This window comes from Bos indicus, chromosome 9 (genome assembly GCF_029378745.1).
Source record: "Bos indicus isolate NIAB-ARS_2022 breed Sahiwal x Tharparkar chromosome 9, NIAB-ARS_B.indTharparkar_mat_pri_1.0, whole genome shotgun sequence".
NCBI lineage: Eukaryota > Metazoa > Chordata > Mammalia > Artiodactyla > Bovidae > Bos > Bos indicus.
Genome location: NC_091768.1, coordinates 103776287 through 103794566, shown reverse-complemented (window position 1 = coordinate 103794566; position 18280 = coordinate 103776287). Strand labels below are relative to the sequence as shown.

At 42.5% G+C, this 18280-nt stretch overlaps 1 protein-coding gene and 1 long non-coding RNA gene across 8 annotated transcripts in view; both read left to right on the top strand.

Moving 5' to 3' along the window:
• Positions 1 to 10320, top strand: part of WDR27 (WD repeat domain 27) — a 178087-nt gene extending 167767 nt beyond the window's left edge. For 2 of the 7 annotated variants that reach the window (XM_070796571.1, XM_070796570.1), the window contains one exon: positions 2796 to 10320. In XM_070796571.1, coding sequence (XP_070652672.1) covers positions 2796 to 2946 — 151 coding nt within the window. In that variant the 3' untranslated portion in view covers positions 2947 to 10320. The remainder of the gene's footprint in view (positions 1 to 2795) is intronic. The other 5 variants (XM_070796554.1, XM_070796555.1, XM_070796556.1 and 2 more) reach the window with 4 other exon arrangements.
• Positions 10321 to 10458: 138 nt separating this feature from the next.
• On the top strand, positions 10459 to 17385 carry LOC139185001 (uncharacterized). The gene is made up of 3 exons (XR_011568600.1): positions 10459 to 12540; positions 13475 to 15063; positions 16179 to 17385. It is a non-coding gene; the product is annotated as an uncharacterized lncRNA (long non-coding RNA).
• Positions 17386 to 18280: the final 895 nt, after the last annotated feature.

Here is an 18280-nt window from a genome sequence, read left to right as displayed (position 1 = left end):
TGCCCTTCTTCCCTTGTTGACTCTGATTGGAGAAACACTAAGCAAAGCATTGGAGGTTTAGGCAGTTCCTAAAGAATTTTATCTCAACATTGGCAGTGTTATTATTACAGGAAAATATTAATTCTCTTGATGCCCCATCACTTCTCTGGTCCAGGGGAAGGTGCGGAGGACTCTTGTCATGACTGGTCATTTAGTGAGTGGTCCCCTGAACGCCCGTCTGCATTCACCACACTGTGTGTCTTCCCAACATTTGGGTTACAAATAGCAGCTATATGAAGACTACTGGAACTGCTGGGGGCTCCGAAGCCTCCAAGAGTCCTGCAAACATTGCTGATGTCCAGGAGCACATAGACCAGGGAAGACTTCCCAAACTTTGAAAAACAAAGCCAGAAGAAGCATTTTTTGTTGCTGTTGAGCATCAGCTGTGAGTGCTGGGTGTTTCCAGAGAAGTGCCTTATGCCAGGACCCAGAGTGTAGTTATGAGGGAGCAGAGCACAGGGGCACCTGTGTGCTAGGGAGACGGACCGCATCGAGAATGGGTAATGCACACACTGCACTCAGAATTGGCAGAGGCCATGGGGTTCAATGAGTAGAGACCTCAGATGGTGAAAAGGGGATTCCTGCCTGGTAGAGTCCAGAGGAAAAGTGTTTGCTGGGTTCCTCCTGAAATGGGAGCTAAAATTAAAGTCATGTGTAAAAGTTGTGGTAGCTTCTCTGAGGTGGTTCGCAGAATTGGTTTGCCTGAGAGACCTGTGGGCCATTTGGAACAGTGTGTTAGAGCCAATCTTTGTTTCCATTAGAATCTAAATATAAGACCTTCCCTCTTCTCTTCCTTTTCCCTCCCATGGTTTCTCATTCTTGCCCAATTTCCTAGTTTATTGTATTTCATACTGAATCTTCAAGAACTGTTGAACAATAGAATGACCAACGAAGAGGGCTGTGCTGGGACAACTGACTCAGCCTCTCCTGGGTGTCCTCTGGACAAGCTGCCATTGATGACAGCAGAGTGTTATCCATGTGCAGTGCTGGAGAGGATTAAATATTTATGGTGGAGATTCCACACCAGATGGGAGAATTGGGAATGATCCCTCATTTTGCTGGGAAAGCAACCTGCAGTCTCTAAATCCCATAACCTGAGCACAAATGGCTCTTGGCTCAGGGACTCCAGCCGGGCCCTCCCACCTCCCCTGTGTGGACACAGATACTCAGGAGTGGAGCTCGGCCCTGACTTGTGCATGACGGTAGTTCTCAGTAATGCCTCGGCAAGCTGCAGCCTGTGGGCCTGCGCTCAAATCCCTGTTAGGGGTCTTCAGAGAAAAACCATATTGCTAGAAGAGATTCCTCTGCAGGTCGTGAATTACGAGGCCTGTCAGATGAAACAGTCCTCAGGGGCACTGACTTGGTAGGTTTTAATTTGTCCTGTACTTTTACAGCTGGCTTGTTTCTTGGACTTCCAACATTTACAAATTGCAAGTCTGCTTGTAAAGTGGTGGAATCTACTTGCACATTTGTTTCTAACTATTGATTGTTGGGAGATAGTAAAATTCAAATATTTGCATTAACTTTAGAAACCAAAGGTCAGTTCGGTGAACATTTCTTGGTGTTATTCCCATAATACTTGAAGGTTGAACATGTCCATGATTTTCTTCCCTGCTTTGTTACCACATTCCTATGTAAGTTATCTGAGCATAAGGTTTTCAATAACAGTGTCTCAGTACCTATTAATTATATCTGATGTTAGAAGTTCAATTAGTTCAATTTTAAATCTTTTGAGTTTCTAAACAGCGAAACAGCTTTTTTTTTTCTCTTGTAAACTATTTATACTTACTTTTAATGTGATAATAATATGCCCTATTTTCTTCCAACAGCCTAGACCCCAGGCCTGAAACAGTGTTCTTTGCCAAAATAATGCAAAATTTAATCTTGTTGATCAATGGCATTATGGCAAGAAAAGTGCCGTATATGTACTTTTACTTTCCTCACGCATTCTAGATGCTTTACAGATAGTGGTAAAGGAGTATATTAGCTCTTTGGAAGCAAAGCTTAGAGTCAAGGTGATCTTGTTAGAGTTAGCAACAGAGGAAACAAGAAAACCATACCCGAAACACAATGTCAATCATTTCTCATGCAAAAACCATTGAAGTTGCTCTGTGGTTTATGTCCTTTTAGCCTTAGTTGAATGATACTAATTATACTCTTCTGGAGGGATTTTAGAAGTTCTCCTTTAGGTTATTTTATCAAAGTTATATCTGTATAGAAAAGCTTATTTATATTCATTCATACAATTTTTATTATCTTTTCCAGTCAAGAGAAAACTTGGGACTTGAGTTCTATCTATAATATTTTATTTTTCAATAGTAAAACCCCTAAACAATATTATAAAATGACATTCAATAGAGGTGGGTGGAATGATGGGTACATAGGTTTTTATTGTATTTATTCTTATTAAATTTATGCTTATTAGATTATTTCAAGGATGGCTTCTGGCTTATATATGTTTGTAGTGGCAGAAATTTTCTATACTCTCTAATTTTTTATCTTCAGCTATAAATATAATCTTGGCTTTACTCTGAGCAGTTAGCATGTTTTTGAATACAGAAAATATAATACACCTAAAAATGACTCAAAGAAAATATCAAAGTCATTATTTCACATGACGATAAGCCTGGTGGTAGAGTGGCTTGAAACTGAGTGAACAGAGCTGGCAGCCACTACTCAGGGCCCAGGATCTTTCCAGCGTCCTGCTCTGCTGCTAACAGCCTGCCTTTTCGTCTTTCCTCTCCCACGGCTTGCAGTTTGCACAGACCGCAGTTTTTGGCATCACGTGCAAGCACAAGAACCAGCAGGTGTGGGAGCATGTGGTGTTCAGCCGTGAGAAGACACGGGCCTGAGAACACCGAGAAGAAAGAACCAGCAGGCGAGGGAGCATGTGGTGTTCAGCCGTGAGAAGACACGGGCCTGAGAACACCGAGAAGAAAAAATGGTTTCTTTCTATTTGTGTTTCTCTCCTGAAGCCTCTCAGCTGGACTGCTCCCTCATGACTCATTGGCTGAAGTTGGGCCACACACTCCTGCCCTCATCAGCAACTGCAAGGGCAGAGCCTTACCATGTGCCCCAAGGCTGGAGTATGAGGCCACCACCTCTGCCGCATGGGCATCAGGGAACGTCTCTGTGGACCAGGAAAACCGGGTGGGGTCTTGGTGGGCTGCCAGCGGCGCTTCCCACCTGTGCTGTGCTGGCTCCACACGGAGCAGAAGGTAGGTGGCTGCAGGTCTCTGGAATCAAGACCTCTGTCTACACTTCTTCCCAGTGACTCAAGGCACATATGGTCCTGCCTGAACCTGGAGCCCATATGTAACCGTGTCCTCTTGGGAACTTAGAACATTGGAATTCATGAAATCCGAAATGAAAGGCACAAGCTTATTCCATTTATTTATTTTCCATGGGCTTTTATAGCTGTTTAATAGCCATTGTGTGTATTCTGAAGTATTAAGTTTGTTGCTTTTTGATCTTATTTCTTTCATTCTTGGTCAGGGTTTGTCTTGCTGCCTTTCCTCAAACACTCTCATGAAAAGAGAAAACCATGCCCATTGCTCCACTCCTGGGTCTAAATTGTGTGTGCACCTGGGCCAAGCATGTCTTGTCCCCAAGCCTCCTTGACGACAGGTAGTTATTTCCCTTAACGTGTCTACAAAGCCCTAGATGAGAAGGGAAGGGGGACCCAAGGTTAGTCTTTTTGACTTGTGGATTAAGCATTGGTTGTGGTTCCCTTAAGGAGGAATCCTAAAATGCATTTATTGACAGTGCTGACCGGGCTCACTGAGATGGAAATCAACAGGGAAAACACCCTTGGGCACCACAGGGTCCCTGTGAGAAAGACCCTTGAGAAGTAAAAGGTAAGATCACGTATAATGAGGACAAAGGGCATTCGGATGTCAGTAAGTGGCCTGATTAATTTTTATAACATAATTTCTGGGAACTGACCATGGCTCAGATCATGAACTCATTGCAGAATTCAAGCTTAAGTTGAAGAAAGTAGGGAAACCACTAGGCCATGAGCTAAATCAAATCCCTTATGATTGTACAGTGGGGATGGTGAATGGATTCAAGGGCTTCGACCCGGGAGACAGGGCACCTGGAGAACTATGGATGGAGGCTCAAACACTGTACAAGAGTGGTAACTGAAACCATCCCCAAGGGAAAGAGATGCAAGAAGGCAAAGTGGTTGTCTGAGGAGGCCTTATAAATTGCTGAGAAAAGAAGAGAAGTGAAAAGCAAAAGAGAAATGGAAAGATACACCCAACTGAGTGCAGAGTTCCACAGACTAGCAAGGAGATACAGGAAGGCCTCCTTAAATGAACTGTGCAAAGAAATAGAGGAAAGCAATAGAATGGGAAAGGCTAGAGATTTCTTTTAAAAATTGGAGATATCAAGGGAACATTTCATGCAAGGATGGGCATGATAAAGGACAGAAATGGTAAGGACCTAACAGAAGCAGAAGAGATTGAAAAGAGATAGCAAGAATACACAGAACTATTCAAAAAAGGTCTTAATGACCCAGATAACCAGGATGGTGTGGTCACTCACCTAGAGCCAGACATCCAGGAATGTGAAGTCAAGTGGGCCTTGGGAAACATTACTATGAACAAAGCTAGAGGAAATGTGGGAATTCAAGCTGAGCTATTTCAAATCCTAAAAGATGATGTTGTGTAAGTGCTACACTCAGTATGCCAGCACATTTGGAAAACTCAGCAGTGGCCACAGGACTGGAAAAGGTCAGTTTTCATTCCAATCCCAAAGAAAGACAATGCCAGAGAATGTTCAAACTACCAAACAATTGCACTCATCTCACACACTAGCAAAGTAATGCTCAAAATTCTCCATGCCGGGTTTCAGTAGTGCAGGAACTGAGAACTTCCAGATATTCAAGCTGGATTTAGAAAAGACAGAGGAACAAGAGATCAAATTGCCAACATCTGCTGGATCATAGAAAAAGCTGGAGAGTTCTAGAAAAAACATCTACTTCTGCTTTATTGACTATGCCAAAGCCTTTGACTGTGTGGACCACAACAAACTGTGGAAAATTCTGAAAGAGATGGGAATACCAGATCACCTTTCCTGACTCCTGAGAAACCTGTGTGCAGGTCAAGAAGCAACAGTTAGAATTAGACATAGAACAATGTACTGGTTCCAAATTGGGAAAGGAGTATGTCAAGGCTGTATATAGTCACCCTGCCTATTTAACTTATATGCAGAGTACATCATGCACAATGCTGGGTTGGATGAAGCACAAGCTGGAATCAAGATTGCTGGGAGAAATATCAATAACCTCAGATATGCAAATGACACCACCCTTATGTCAGAAAGTGAAGAAGAACTAAGGAGCCTCTTGATGTAAGTCAAGAGGAGAGTGAAAATTTGACTTAAAACTCAACATTCAAAAAATTAAGATTATGGCATCTGGTCCCATCACTTCATGGCAAATAGATGGAGAAACAATGGAAACAGTGAGAGACTTTATTTTATTGGGCTCCAAAATCAATGCAGATGGCTACTGCAGCTGTGAAAGTAAAAGACACTTGCTCCTTGGAAGAAAAGCTATGACCACCCTAGACATCGTATTAAAAAGCAGAGACATTACTTTGCCAACAAAGGTCCATCTAATTAAATGTATGGTTTTTCCAGTAGTCATGTATGGATGTGAGAGTTGGACCATAAAGAAAGTTGAGCACTAAAGAACTGATGCTTTTGAACTGTGGTGTTGGAGAAGACTCTTGAGAGTCCCTTGGACTGCAAGGAGATCCAACCAGTCCATCCTAAAGGAAATCAGTCCTGAATATTCATTGGAAGGACTGATGCTGAAGCTGAAACTCCAATACTTTGGCCACCTGATGTGAAGAAATAACTCATTGAAAAAGACCCTGATGCTGGGAAAGATTGAAGGCAGAAGGAGAAGGGGACGACAGAGGATGAGATGGTTGGATGGCATCACTGACTCAATGGACATGAATTTGAGTAAGCTCCAGGAGTTGGTGATGGACAGGGAAGCCTGGTGTGATGCAGTCCATGGGTTGCAGAATCAGACATGACTGAGCAACTGAACCAAAAAATTACATCAGCCGTGTACACCTTTTGAAAATTCAAAATCCCTAAAAGAAAAGGTAGGTTTATTATGGTTGGGAACAAAGTGAGCAGAGTTTCTTCCTCTCTTCTCTGAAAATGTCATTTCAGTGTGGCTTTATGGAGCCTTGGCCACTGTATCTGCTGAGTGTCAGGGACTCTCAGGCACGTGGCACTCCCGTGTGAGCTGGCCAAGGGCCGCACAAAAAGCCATTGCAGGTGCGTGCACTCCACATCCAGAATCCTTTCAGCACCCACATCCTGCCTCTCTTAACTCATCTGGTCCTTGCCCATTGTTCATCACCCTATCTTCTGCTGTCCATCAGGCCCCTGGATCGACATCACAGTGTATCTGCCCCATTCTGACTTTGTTCTCCTTCAGAACATTGACCTCCAGTGTTTGCCGAAAGGCTCCATGCCTGGGTCTTCTGGACAAGCATTAGTGGGCCCTGTGACTTGTCCTGCGTTCACCTCTAGGATCCTGCCCCACTGTGGCTGCCACTTGTTCAGCTGTTTAACAGAAGTGGTGGTGCAGGTAGGATTTTACACTTGGAAATTTAAATTTATGTCAATGTACTAATATAAATTTCTTTGTTGAACTTATCATAAAACTAGTACCAAATTATCATCTAGTCTTTGGCAATTTCAGAGGTGACAGTGAGTGAAGGAAGTGGAACCTTAGGTTACAGATTAGGTAATCCCATCGTAAGAGATTATCTCTTGTGAGCACTACTCATGGGTGATTCCTTTCCTCTGCATGGGATGAAGAGTTACTGAGTAATTACAGATGAAAGTGACTTTGGATCAGCCCCAAAGAAGGCTTTGTGAACCAGTTGGGGGTCTAGGACAGTCACTGAATGTGCAGATGACTGGACTCTGTGCAGCCCCTTGAAGACGCATCAAGAGACAAGGCATTTCATGCTGCACACTCGCACCTGTTCTGAGTCTTCAAGTGAAGTTGTTAAGGTCAAGCTCTGAAAAATCTTCCTGGAAACCAGTTAATACATTTTTATTTTTGTGTTGAACCAGAATTTACCATACAGGTTTGGCCATAGGGCCCATCATTAATATTTTGGGTTATGTGTTAATTTCACCAAGAATCAGCCTTCATGGAGCATATTTTGACAGTCATACCCTAACCTAGTGGGTTTCCCTAGTGGCTAAGATGGTAAACAATCGGCCTGAAATGTGAGAGACCTGGGATCAATCCCTGGGTAGGATAGATCATGAAGAAGGGAATGGCAAATCACTCCAGTATTCTTGCCTGGAGAGTTTCAAGGACAGAGGAACCTGGTGGGCCACAGCTCACGGGGTCGCAAAGAGTTGAACACGACTGAGTGATTAACACCACACCACCACGCTAACCTAGTAAGTTACTTGTGAACCAAACCTGAAGCCTTTGACAATGTAATCTGTTCAAGTTTGTCTCAGAAGCTGACTGAACTAAAAGGAGCATGTCCGCATGGCCCCACTGTCTCAGAAGTTGACAGAACTGAGAGGAGTGTGTCTGAATTTCCCCACTGTGTCCAGAACCTGACTGAACTGAGAGGAGCATATCTACATGGCCCTCACTGTTTCCAGAACCTGACTTAACTGAACTGAGAATTTCTGAATGGTCCTCACTGTCTCAGAAGCTGACTGAACTGAGACAAGCATGTCTTCATGGCCCTCAGTGTCTCAGAAGCTGACTCACTGAGTGAAGCATGTCTGTATGGCCCCCACAGTCTCAGAAGCTGACTGAACTGAGAGGAGCATGTCTCCATGGCACAAACTATAACCAGAAGCTAATGGAACATAGAGGAGCATGTCTGCATGGCCCTCACTGTCTCCCAAAGGTGACTGAACTGAAAGAAGCATGTCTGGCATTCCCCGCCTCCCCCTGTGTCCAGAAGCTGACTGAACTGAGAAGAGTATGTCTGCATGGCCCCCAATGTCTCTAGAACTGCCTGAGTAGGGAGGAGCATGTCTGCATTGTCCTACTGTCTCAGAATCTGACTGAACTGAGGGGAGTTTCTCTGCATCACCCACACAGTCTCCAGAAGCTTATTGAACTGTGAGGAGCAGGTCTTCATGGCTCCCAATGTCTCAGAAGCTCATTGACTGAGAAAAGCATGTCTGCATGGCCCCCACTGTCTCAGGAGCAGACTGAAATGAGAAGAGCATATCTCCATGGCCGTCACTGTCACCAGAAGCTGACTGAACTGAGAGGAGCATGACTGCATTTACTCCACTGTGTCCTGAAGCTGACTGAACTGAGAGGAGAACGTCTGCATGGCTCCCACTGTCTCTGAAACTGACTAACTGAGTGAAGCATGTCTGCATTGCCCCCACCATCTCCAGAAGGTGACTGAACTGAGAGGAGCATGTCTGCATGGCCCCACTGTCTCAGAAGGTGACTGAACTGAGGGGAGCTTGTCTGCATTGTTCCCACAGTCTCCAGAACCTGACTGAACTGAGAGGAGCATGTGTTCATGGCCTCCACTGTCTCAGAAGCTGACTGACTGAGTGAAGCATGTCGCATGCCCGCCACTGTCTCCACACGCTGACTGAACTGAACAGAGCACGTTTGCATGGCCCTCACTGTCTCAGAATGTGACTGAACTGATAGAGGCATATCTGCAAGGCCCTCCCTGTCTCCAGAAGCTGACTTAACTGAGTGGAGCATGTCTGCATGGCCCCCACCGTCTCCAGAAGCTGACTGAACTGAGTGGAGCATGTCTGCATGGCCCCCACCGTCTCCAGAAGGTGACTGAACTGAGAGGAGCATGTCTGTATGGACCCCACTGTCTCCAGCTGTACCATCACCACGGGAGTTGACTAAAAGGTCAGAAAAGAACAAGTTTGTCATTAATACTCACGGATGACCTCCCATCATTCTGAATGACCTCCCCATGACCTTGGATGAGGTACAGGTTGGCGGGCATTTGCTAGCATGTGTTTCTCCTGGTGTTTGAACCCCACCAGTGTTGGCAAAGCTGGATCTTTATCTGGAAGAAGTGCTTGGCCTTGTGCTCTGGGATGACAGCAACGTATCAATGTCCAGGCTTCTGCGGCCGATATGAACCAGTTTTCCTCATCACCCCTGATGGCTGTGTTCCTCCTCTACCTGGGTGGTTCTGTTTTGTCCAGGATCATAACTACATGTATGTTCCCCTATAATCCACCTCCTGAGACTTATCAACTATCATATCCAAATACTTCAGTTAATTATTATATGGTTTCATGATTAATCCTTTATTTTTTTGACCAAGGGACATTCTCTAGCACATTTTCTATTACCTGCCCATTTTCTATTATAACCACAAATTTATGGCTTTTCACAAATGCTTAATTGAGTGTAACCATTTGTTTTCCTCAAGTCACTGAAGGCCTCAAAAAGATGATGTCTTTAGTATCTCCAGACTTATCGAAAGTCACCCCTCAGCATCAGTGCCAACAACCAGAACAAAATTAACAGAAGGCTGTTTGAGGTCATCTTGGATTCTCCTGCTCAACGTTTGGAACCAGCCATTCCATGAGAGGCCTTATCAGATCATTTAAGAATAATAGAGACATCAGATCTGCATCCTAGGAGCACATGGTGTGTTAGGAGAATGGAAAGGGCAAGAGAGAGGTTAGTAGCCACTTGCTTAACAAAGTAGAAAAGCTTCCTTCTTAAGAAAGGTCATGCTTTCAGTCAACATTTCTGATTTTGCTCTGTCTTTATCAAAGATAATTTTACCTTTTTTTTTTTTTAATTGAGATATTGAGAGGGTAACAGGCAGGAAGGCCAGGGGTCTTCAAACGGAGGAAAATAGCCTGCAAGTGTCAGACATTTTTCTCTCTCTTAAGCGGCAGAAGGAAACAAACTAGCAATATTTTTTTCCTTCTCTATCATTCCAATCCCAAAAAAGGCAATGCCAAAGAATGATCAAACTACCACACAATTCCACTCATCTCACACGCTAGTAAAGTAATGCTCAAAATTCTCCAAGCCAGGCTTCAGCAATATGTGAACCATGAACTTCCTGATGTTCAAGCTGGTTTTAGAAAAGGCAGAGGAACCAGAGACCAAATTGCCAACATCTGCTGGATCATGGAAAAAGCAAGAGAGTTCCAGAAAAACATCTATTTCTGCTTTATTGACTATGCCAAAGCCTTTGACTGTGTGGATCACAATAAACTGTGGAAAATCCTGAAAGAGATGGGAATACCAGATCACCTGACCTGCCTCTTGAGAAATTTGTATGCAGGTCAGGAAGCAACAGTTAGAACTGGACATGGAACAACAGACTAGTTCCAAATAGGAAAAGGAGCACGTCAAAGCTGTATATTGTCACCCTGCTTATTGAACTTCTATGCAGAGTACATCATGAGAAACGCTGGGCTGGAAGAAGCACAAGCTGGAATCAAGATTGCTGGGAGAAATCTCAATAACCTCAGATATGCAGATGACACCACCCTTATGGCAGAAAGTGAAGAGGAACTCAAAAGCCTCTTGATGAAAGTGAAAGAGGAGAGTGAAAAAGTTGGCTTAAAGCTCAACATTCAGAAAACGAAGATCATGGCATCCAGTCCCACCACTTCATGGGAAATAGATGGGGAAACAGTGGAAACAGTGTCAGACTTTATTTTTGGGGGCTCCAAAATCACTGCAGATGGTGATTGCAGCCATAAATTAAAAGATGCTTACTCCTTGGAAGGAAAGTTATGACCAACCTAGATAGCATATTCAAAAGCAGAGACATTACTTTGCCAACAAAGGTTCATCTAGTCAAGGCTATGGTTTTTCCTGTGGTCATATATGGATGTGAGAGTTGGACTGTGAAGAAGGCTGAGTGCCGAAGAATTGATGCTTTTGAACTGTGGTGTTGGAGAAGACTCTTGAAAGTCCCTTGGACTGCAAGGAGATCCAACCAGTCCATTCTGAAGGAGATCAGCCCTGGGATTTCTTTGGAAGGAATGATGCTAAAGCTGAAACTCCAGTACTTTGGCCACCTCATGCGAAGAGTTGACTCAATGGAAAAGACTCTGATGCTGGGAGGGATTGGGGGCAGGAGGAGAAGGGGACGACAGAGGATGAGATGGCTGGATGGCATCACTGACTCGATGAATGTGAGTCTGGGTGAACTCCGGGAGTTGGTGATGGACAGGGAGGCCTGGCATGCTGCGATTCATGGGGTAGCAAAGAGTCGGACACAACTGAGTGACTGAACTGAACTGATACACATTTAAAAGGAGGTTTCTCTTTAAATACTGTGTTGCCCTAATGACACCTGGTTTCACCAGGTGAAAGAAGTTAACTATTCTCAAACCTAGAGATAATCAATGCCTTTTTCTTATGGAAATGTTTGTCTTAAGCTATGCTAATGTACTATGCATTTACCCCAAACTCTGTCTTCGAGTGGGTTCTGCCAAATGGCTCAGAACCTACTTGACAAACCAGTATGTTATACTCAGATATTGTTCCCCTAATCTATGTAAACGAAACTATTGTATGGTGATCTGCCCTTCTTCAAGATTCAAGTTAATCATTTTATGGCCCAGGATGAACCATTTGGTGCCAAGATTATCCCAAAATCCATTTTATGGGTGAGGGGCCTGGTGCCATTAAGAATTTTAAGACATTCCTTTCTTTCATTAACAGACTGCTAGTGACTATATAGGAGAAGGCAATGGCACCCCACTCTAGTACTCTTGCCTGGAAAATCCCATGGATGGAGGAGCCTGGTGGACTGCAGTCCTTGGGGTTGCACAGAGTCGGACACGACTGAGCGACTTAGCAGCAGCAGCAGCAGCAGTGACTATAACATCCAGCTGAAGACTAGCAGGGTGTACTCTTTCTGCCCCCTTCTGATGCCTATGTCAGAAGCTTTCTCTATCTCCTTTATACTTTAACAAAACTTTATTACACAAAAGCTCTGAGCGATCAAGCCTTGTCTCTGGCCCCGGATTGAATTCTTCTCCTCCGGGGGCCAAGAATCCCGGCGTCTTTTTTCGTTCAACAACCTTGCAATATAGTTGACTTACAATCCATTCTGTATGTAATAGTTTGCATCTGCTCACCCCAGACTCCCACTCCACCCTTTCCTCCTCCACTTTGACCTGGTTCTAATGACAGACTTTATTCATCCAGTTTCCCCTCTTTTATTCTCGAGTTGCCAGTTTTTATTGACTAACTTTGATGTACCATGATTTATAGTGTCACCAAACCATTTAGTTACAAGTTTCCCCAATATCTAGCACCCTACATTTTTTCCTTACCAGACTTTAGCTCAAACATCCTGGACTTGGCTACAACTCTGCAAGTTGGGTCAGTTGTATGTCAACTGTCGGAGAAGAGAAAGCAAAACAAGGTTTCCATGAGAACACGAAGGAACAGTCATTTCTGGGAATCTGTGTGTCCTGTAGACTCTCAGGCGATTAATAGACCACAGGCAGGTACAAACACAGACAAAAATATGTTGTAATAATACGTTGACTTCTTTCCTTGCTTTATGATTTCGTTTATCTTTTCTTCAGTTTCATTTGGTGTTCCTTTTCTAGTTCTTGACATGAAGGCTTGGACAGTTATTTCTCAGCCTTTCCCCCAGTGTATGTACTACAGATGCAAAAGCTTCTCTTACCACTCACTCGTTTCATCAAATGAGTTTGACTGTGTTTTCAACAACTTTATTTATATAAAATTGATATACAACAAATTGCACCAAATACAATAAATATACTTTGCAAAGCAAGGAAATTCCTAAAGAATACCTTAAAAAAAAATCTACACCAAATCTTGTACTTAGAGGTGAATTATTCAAAGCTCATTTCCTTCACTGAGGTAATGACAAGCCTTGTCCACTGACCCTGAACAAAATGTTAACTCTTTGCAAAAGCCAGAGTCCCTTGGACCCAGTTAATTTGGGTCAAAATTCTAACAGACATTTGATTAATTAACTTATTTATTTATTTAATTGGAGTAGAGTTGATTTACAGTGTTAGTTTCAGATGTACAACACAATGATTCAGTGTTTTGTAGATTAAACTTTATTTAAAGATATTACAAAATAACAGCTGTATTCCTGGTTCTGTACAACATGTCCGTGTTGCTCATCTATCTTATACATAGTAGTTTGTGTCTCTTAATCACATCCCCCCAACTTGCTCTTCCCCTCTTCTCTAGTTTTTTTTAAAAATTGCAAGTTCTCTATATCTGTGTGTGTCTTTCTGTTTTGTTATATTCATTTGTTTGTTTTATTTTTTAAATTTCACATGTAAGTGTTATCATACAGTATTTGTCTTTTGCTGCCTGACATTTCATTTAGCACAATACCCTCCAGGTCCCTGAATGTGGTTGCAAATGACATTATTTTATTTTATTTCCCCAAAGAAAAGCAAGGAGAGAGAAGAAAACCTTAAGTGAACAATGCAAAGAAATAGGGGAAAACAATAGAATGGGAAAGACCAGAGATGTCTTCAAGAAAATTAGAGATACCAAGGGAACATTTCATGCAAAGATGGGCCCAATAAAGGACAGAAACACTATGGACCTAATAGAAGCAGAAGATATTAAGAAGAGGTGGCAAGAATACACGGAAGAACTGTGTAAAAAAGGTCTTAATGACCCAGATAACCATGATGGTGTGGTCACTAACCTAGAGCCAGGTATCCTGGAGTGTGAAGTCAAGTGGGCCTTAGGAAGCATCACTACAAACAAAGCTAGTGGATGTGATGGAATTCCAGGGGAGCTCTTTCAAATCCTAAAAGATGATGCTGTGAAAGTGCTGCACTCAATATGCCAGCAAACTTGGAAAACTCAGCAATAGCCACAGGACTGGAAAAAGTCAGTTTTCATTCCAATGCCAAAGAAAGCTCAGATTACCACACAACTGAACTCATGTCACATGCTAGCAAGGCAATGCTCAAAATCCTTCAACTTAGGCGTCAGCAGTGTGTGAACTGAGAACTTCCAGACGTTCAAGCTGGGTTTAGAAAAGGCAGAGGAACCAGACAATTGCCAATATCAGTTGGATCATAGAAAAAGCAAGGGAATTCCAGTACAACATCTGTTTGTTTCAATGACTGCACTAAAATCTCTGACTGTGTGGATCACAACAAACTGTGGAAAATTCTTCAAGAGATGGGAACACCAGATTATCTTACATGCCTCCTGAGAAACCTGTATGCAAGTCAAGAAGCAACAGTTAGAACTGGATGTGGAACAACTGATTGGTTCCAAATTGGGAAAGGAGTACGTCTAGGCTGCATATGGTCACCCTGCTTATTTACTTTACATGTAGAGTTCATCGTGTGAAATAATGCACTGGATGAAGCGCAGGCTGGAGTCAAGATTGCCAGGAGAAATGCCAGTAACCTCACATATGCAGATGACACCAGCCTAAAAAAGCAAAGAGGAGCCACAAATGCGGCAGAAAGAAAAGAGAAACTAAAGAGCCTCTTGATGAAGGTGAAAGAGGAGAGTGAAAAAGCTGGCTTAAAGCTCAACATTCAAAAAACTAAGATCATGGCATCTGGTCCCATCACTTCATGGCAAATAGATGGGGAAACAATGGAAACAGTGAGAGACTTTATTTTCCTGGATTCCAAAATCACTGCAGATGGTGGCTGTAGCTTGAAATTTAAAAAAACAGTTGCTCCTTGGAAGAAATGCTATGACAAACCTAGATAATGTTTTAAAACACATTACTTTGCTGACAAAGGTCTGCATAGTCAGAGCTATTGGTTTTCCAGTGGTCATGTACGGATGTGAGAGTTGGACCATAAAGATGGCAGAGTGCCAAAGAATTGATGCTTTTGAACTGTGGTGCTGAAGAAGACTCTTGAGAGTCCTGTGCACTGCAAGGAGATTGAGCCAGTCAATACTAAAGGAAATCGACCCTTAATATTCCTTGGGAGGGCTGATGCTGAAGCTGTAGCTCCAAGGCTTTGGCCACGTGATTTGAAGAGCCGACTCACTGGGTAAGACCTTGATGCTTTTAATGTTGAGGGCAGGAGGAGAAGGGGGCGACAGAGGCTGAGATGGTGGGATGGCATCACTAACTCAATGGGCTTGAGTTTGAGCAAACTTTAGGAGATAGTGAAGGACAGGGAAGCCTGGCGTGCTGTAGTCCACGGGGTTACATAGAGTCAGACATGACTGAGTGAGTGAAAACCAGCATTATTTACTGCATCTCCTTTATCCTTTCGTCTGCTGATGGACACTTAAGTTGCTTGCATAGCTTGGGTATTGTAAATGGTCCTGCCGTAAATACTGGGGTTCATGTATCTTTTGAATTGCTGTTTCTGTTTCTTTGGCTATGTACCCAAGTTTATAATTGCTAGACCAAATGATAGTTCTATTTTTAGCATTTGAGCAACCTCAATACCGGTTTCCACAGTGGCTACACCAGTTTACATTCACTTTAACACGCACAAGTGTTCCATTTGCTCTGCATCTTCACCAGCACTTATTATTTGTGATCTTTTGATGATGGCCATTCAGACCGCAATGAGGTAACATCCCATTGTGGTTTTATTTGCATTTTTCTAATGATTACTGATGTTGAGCATCTTTTCATGTGCCTGTTGGCCATCTGTGTGCCTTCTTTGGAAAAGTATCTATTGAAGCTTACACCCAGTTTTTAATCAGCTTGTTTGTTTTTCTGGATGTTTATTTGTATGAGCCATTTGTCTGTCATTATATGCAAGTGTTTTCTCCCGCTTAGTATGTTGTCTTTTCATTTTGTCCATGGCTCCCTTTGCTGTGCAAAAGCTTTCAGGTTTAATTTGGTCTCATGTGTTTGCTTTTGATTTTGTTTCCTTTGCCTTAGGAGACAGATCCAAGATAATACACTTTATGTCGAAGAGCATTCTACCTCGTTTTCTTCTAGGTTTTTTATGGTTTCTAGTCTTGTATTTAGATCTTTGATCCTTTTTGAGGGTTGTGTGTGTGTGTGTGTGTGTGTGTGTTTACATATGCTGTTCGAACACATTCTAACCTCATTCTTTTGTATGCAGCTGACCAGTTTCCCCAGTACCACTTCTTGAAGAGACTGTATTTTCCTCACCATATATTCTTGCCTCATTTGTCATAGGTTGATTTCAACGCACTAACGTTATGGGCCTCGCTATCTTCAGTGCTGTGTGCTCACCTTTCCTGGAAAACTGCTCATGCATTCATTACATTGGCTGTATGGACTCGGACCTAATTTTCCCTTACCAGAAAGTATTTGGGGATATAAAAATAAATATTACTTGAACAAAATGTAAGACTGGGTGGCTGGAAATATAAATTTTCAAGTTCTTTACTACTCATTTAACCTTGCTCAAAAGTTTCCTAGAAAATAAATTCCACTTTTGAAACCTGTCTCTTGCAAAACCGTATTTGGTAGAATTTTCCTCCCCACCCACCTTGACCCGTCACATTCTGCCTCAGTCCGCTGTCATCTGGCAAAGCAATTGTAAAGAACCCTTGCTCAAGTCAAACCTTTTGAGACGTTGTGCACGTCTCAGAGTAAAATAATATTCATAAAGCCATATTAAAACCTGAATTAACATACTGTTATCTTTCATTTGTCTTCACTGTTGCAAACTCTCAAGTCAAACGGGCTAAGCAAATACGTGAGTGACCTCAGGAAAAATAAAAGTGTACTTCTGATGGCCAAGAGGCAAACTAAACAAAATAAAACTTTAGCATGCTGAAGTGAGGAATTTCAGGGTGGCTTTGGTAATCCTGCCAAGTCTTAGTTCGGCTGGAAGGCCATTAGAAATGAGGAAAATTTCATTTCAACCCTGAGGTTTAGAGGATTATTAGGACCATCTACTTCACCATTTTATTAACAACTCTTAGCTGTGTTACTGAACTACTTGAGATAAAAAAAAAAAAAAAAAAACTTCATGGAGCTCCGGCTGTAAGAGCTTTTGATTTTTTTCTTGGTGCTGGTGAAGAAGCGCACAGCAGCAGGCCCTGTGTCTGACAGCCCCAGAGCAGCAATTATCATGCTTGGTTTCAGTTTGTGAATGACTCCATCCTCCTCCTATTTCTCAGCAGGGAGAAAGATTAATTTACATTTTTCTACTTCTTTTTTCTACTAAAAGCCACATGACATGTGGGGAAGGTAATGGAACGCAGAGAAAGAGGCATCGCTGTAACAAGGACGGGAAGGTATTTTCCTCAAAGTTTTCACAAAGATGTGCACACACCTTTCTATTTTTAAGTGGTCAGATTGCAAACTGCACCACCCCTAAACTCATATCGATTCGAGAGGTTAGCACATGCAGAAAAATAAATGGGCACTAAGCATGATAGCAGCATCCCTCACTCTTTCTAGTTTGATAGTCCAAGGATGCAAAATATTTTCCACTTTATAAAACCTTTAAAACCGCCAGGGGAGACGTGCTGGCCTTCTCAGTGCTGGAGCAGAGAAAGCTTCAGCTAACCACATGGAAAACACATAAGGAGACCAGATTTTTCCAGTCCATAATTCAGCAAGAGCGAGGATCTTGCTTCCAACACCAGGAGTCCTGGGAGGTGACTGGTAACTTCACACACGGCCAAGTTTTGAAATTGGATGAAGGATGAGGTAGAGAGGGCTACCTCTCTACACATAAAACTTACTCACAGTAGTGATTCTGCTTTTTCCTATCTGCCCCACCTCCCCGCTTCCCCATGTAAAATGGCACTAATGTGGTTTTGTGTTGACTAAGACAAACAACACGAAGCAGCTCTGGTCTATAGGCACCATTTATTAGAATAAAAAACTTTCCAAGAAAAAAGATAGTATCCCACAATTTGAATCAGATTTTATTAAAAAAAAAAAACTGGGTCCATCCATTCATTGAAGTACCCATGAATTTGTTAATTATGTTAACAGGAACTGATCACATACCTGTTGCAAGTTACTGTTGGAAGCAGTCAATCACAACAATTTAGGAGCATACCTTCTTTATAATTTTAATGAATTACAATTTTGAATTTTATTAAATGCTTCTTTGGTAGCTGTCAAGATAATCATAGGTCATAAATTCTATAAAATACACTTTTACAATAGCAAACACCTTTTTTCCTGGAATAAGGCCAGCTTTGTCTTAATGTGTTGATATTCATGTATAAATATAGATTGTTATTGCTGTTCAGTTGCTCAGTCACGTCCAACTCTTTGTGACCCCATGGTCTGCAGCATGCCAGGCTTCACTG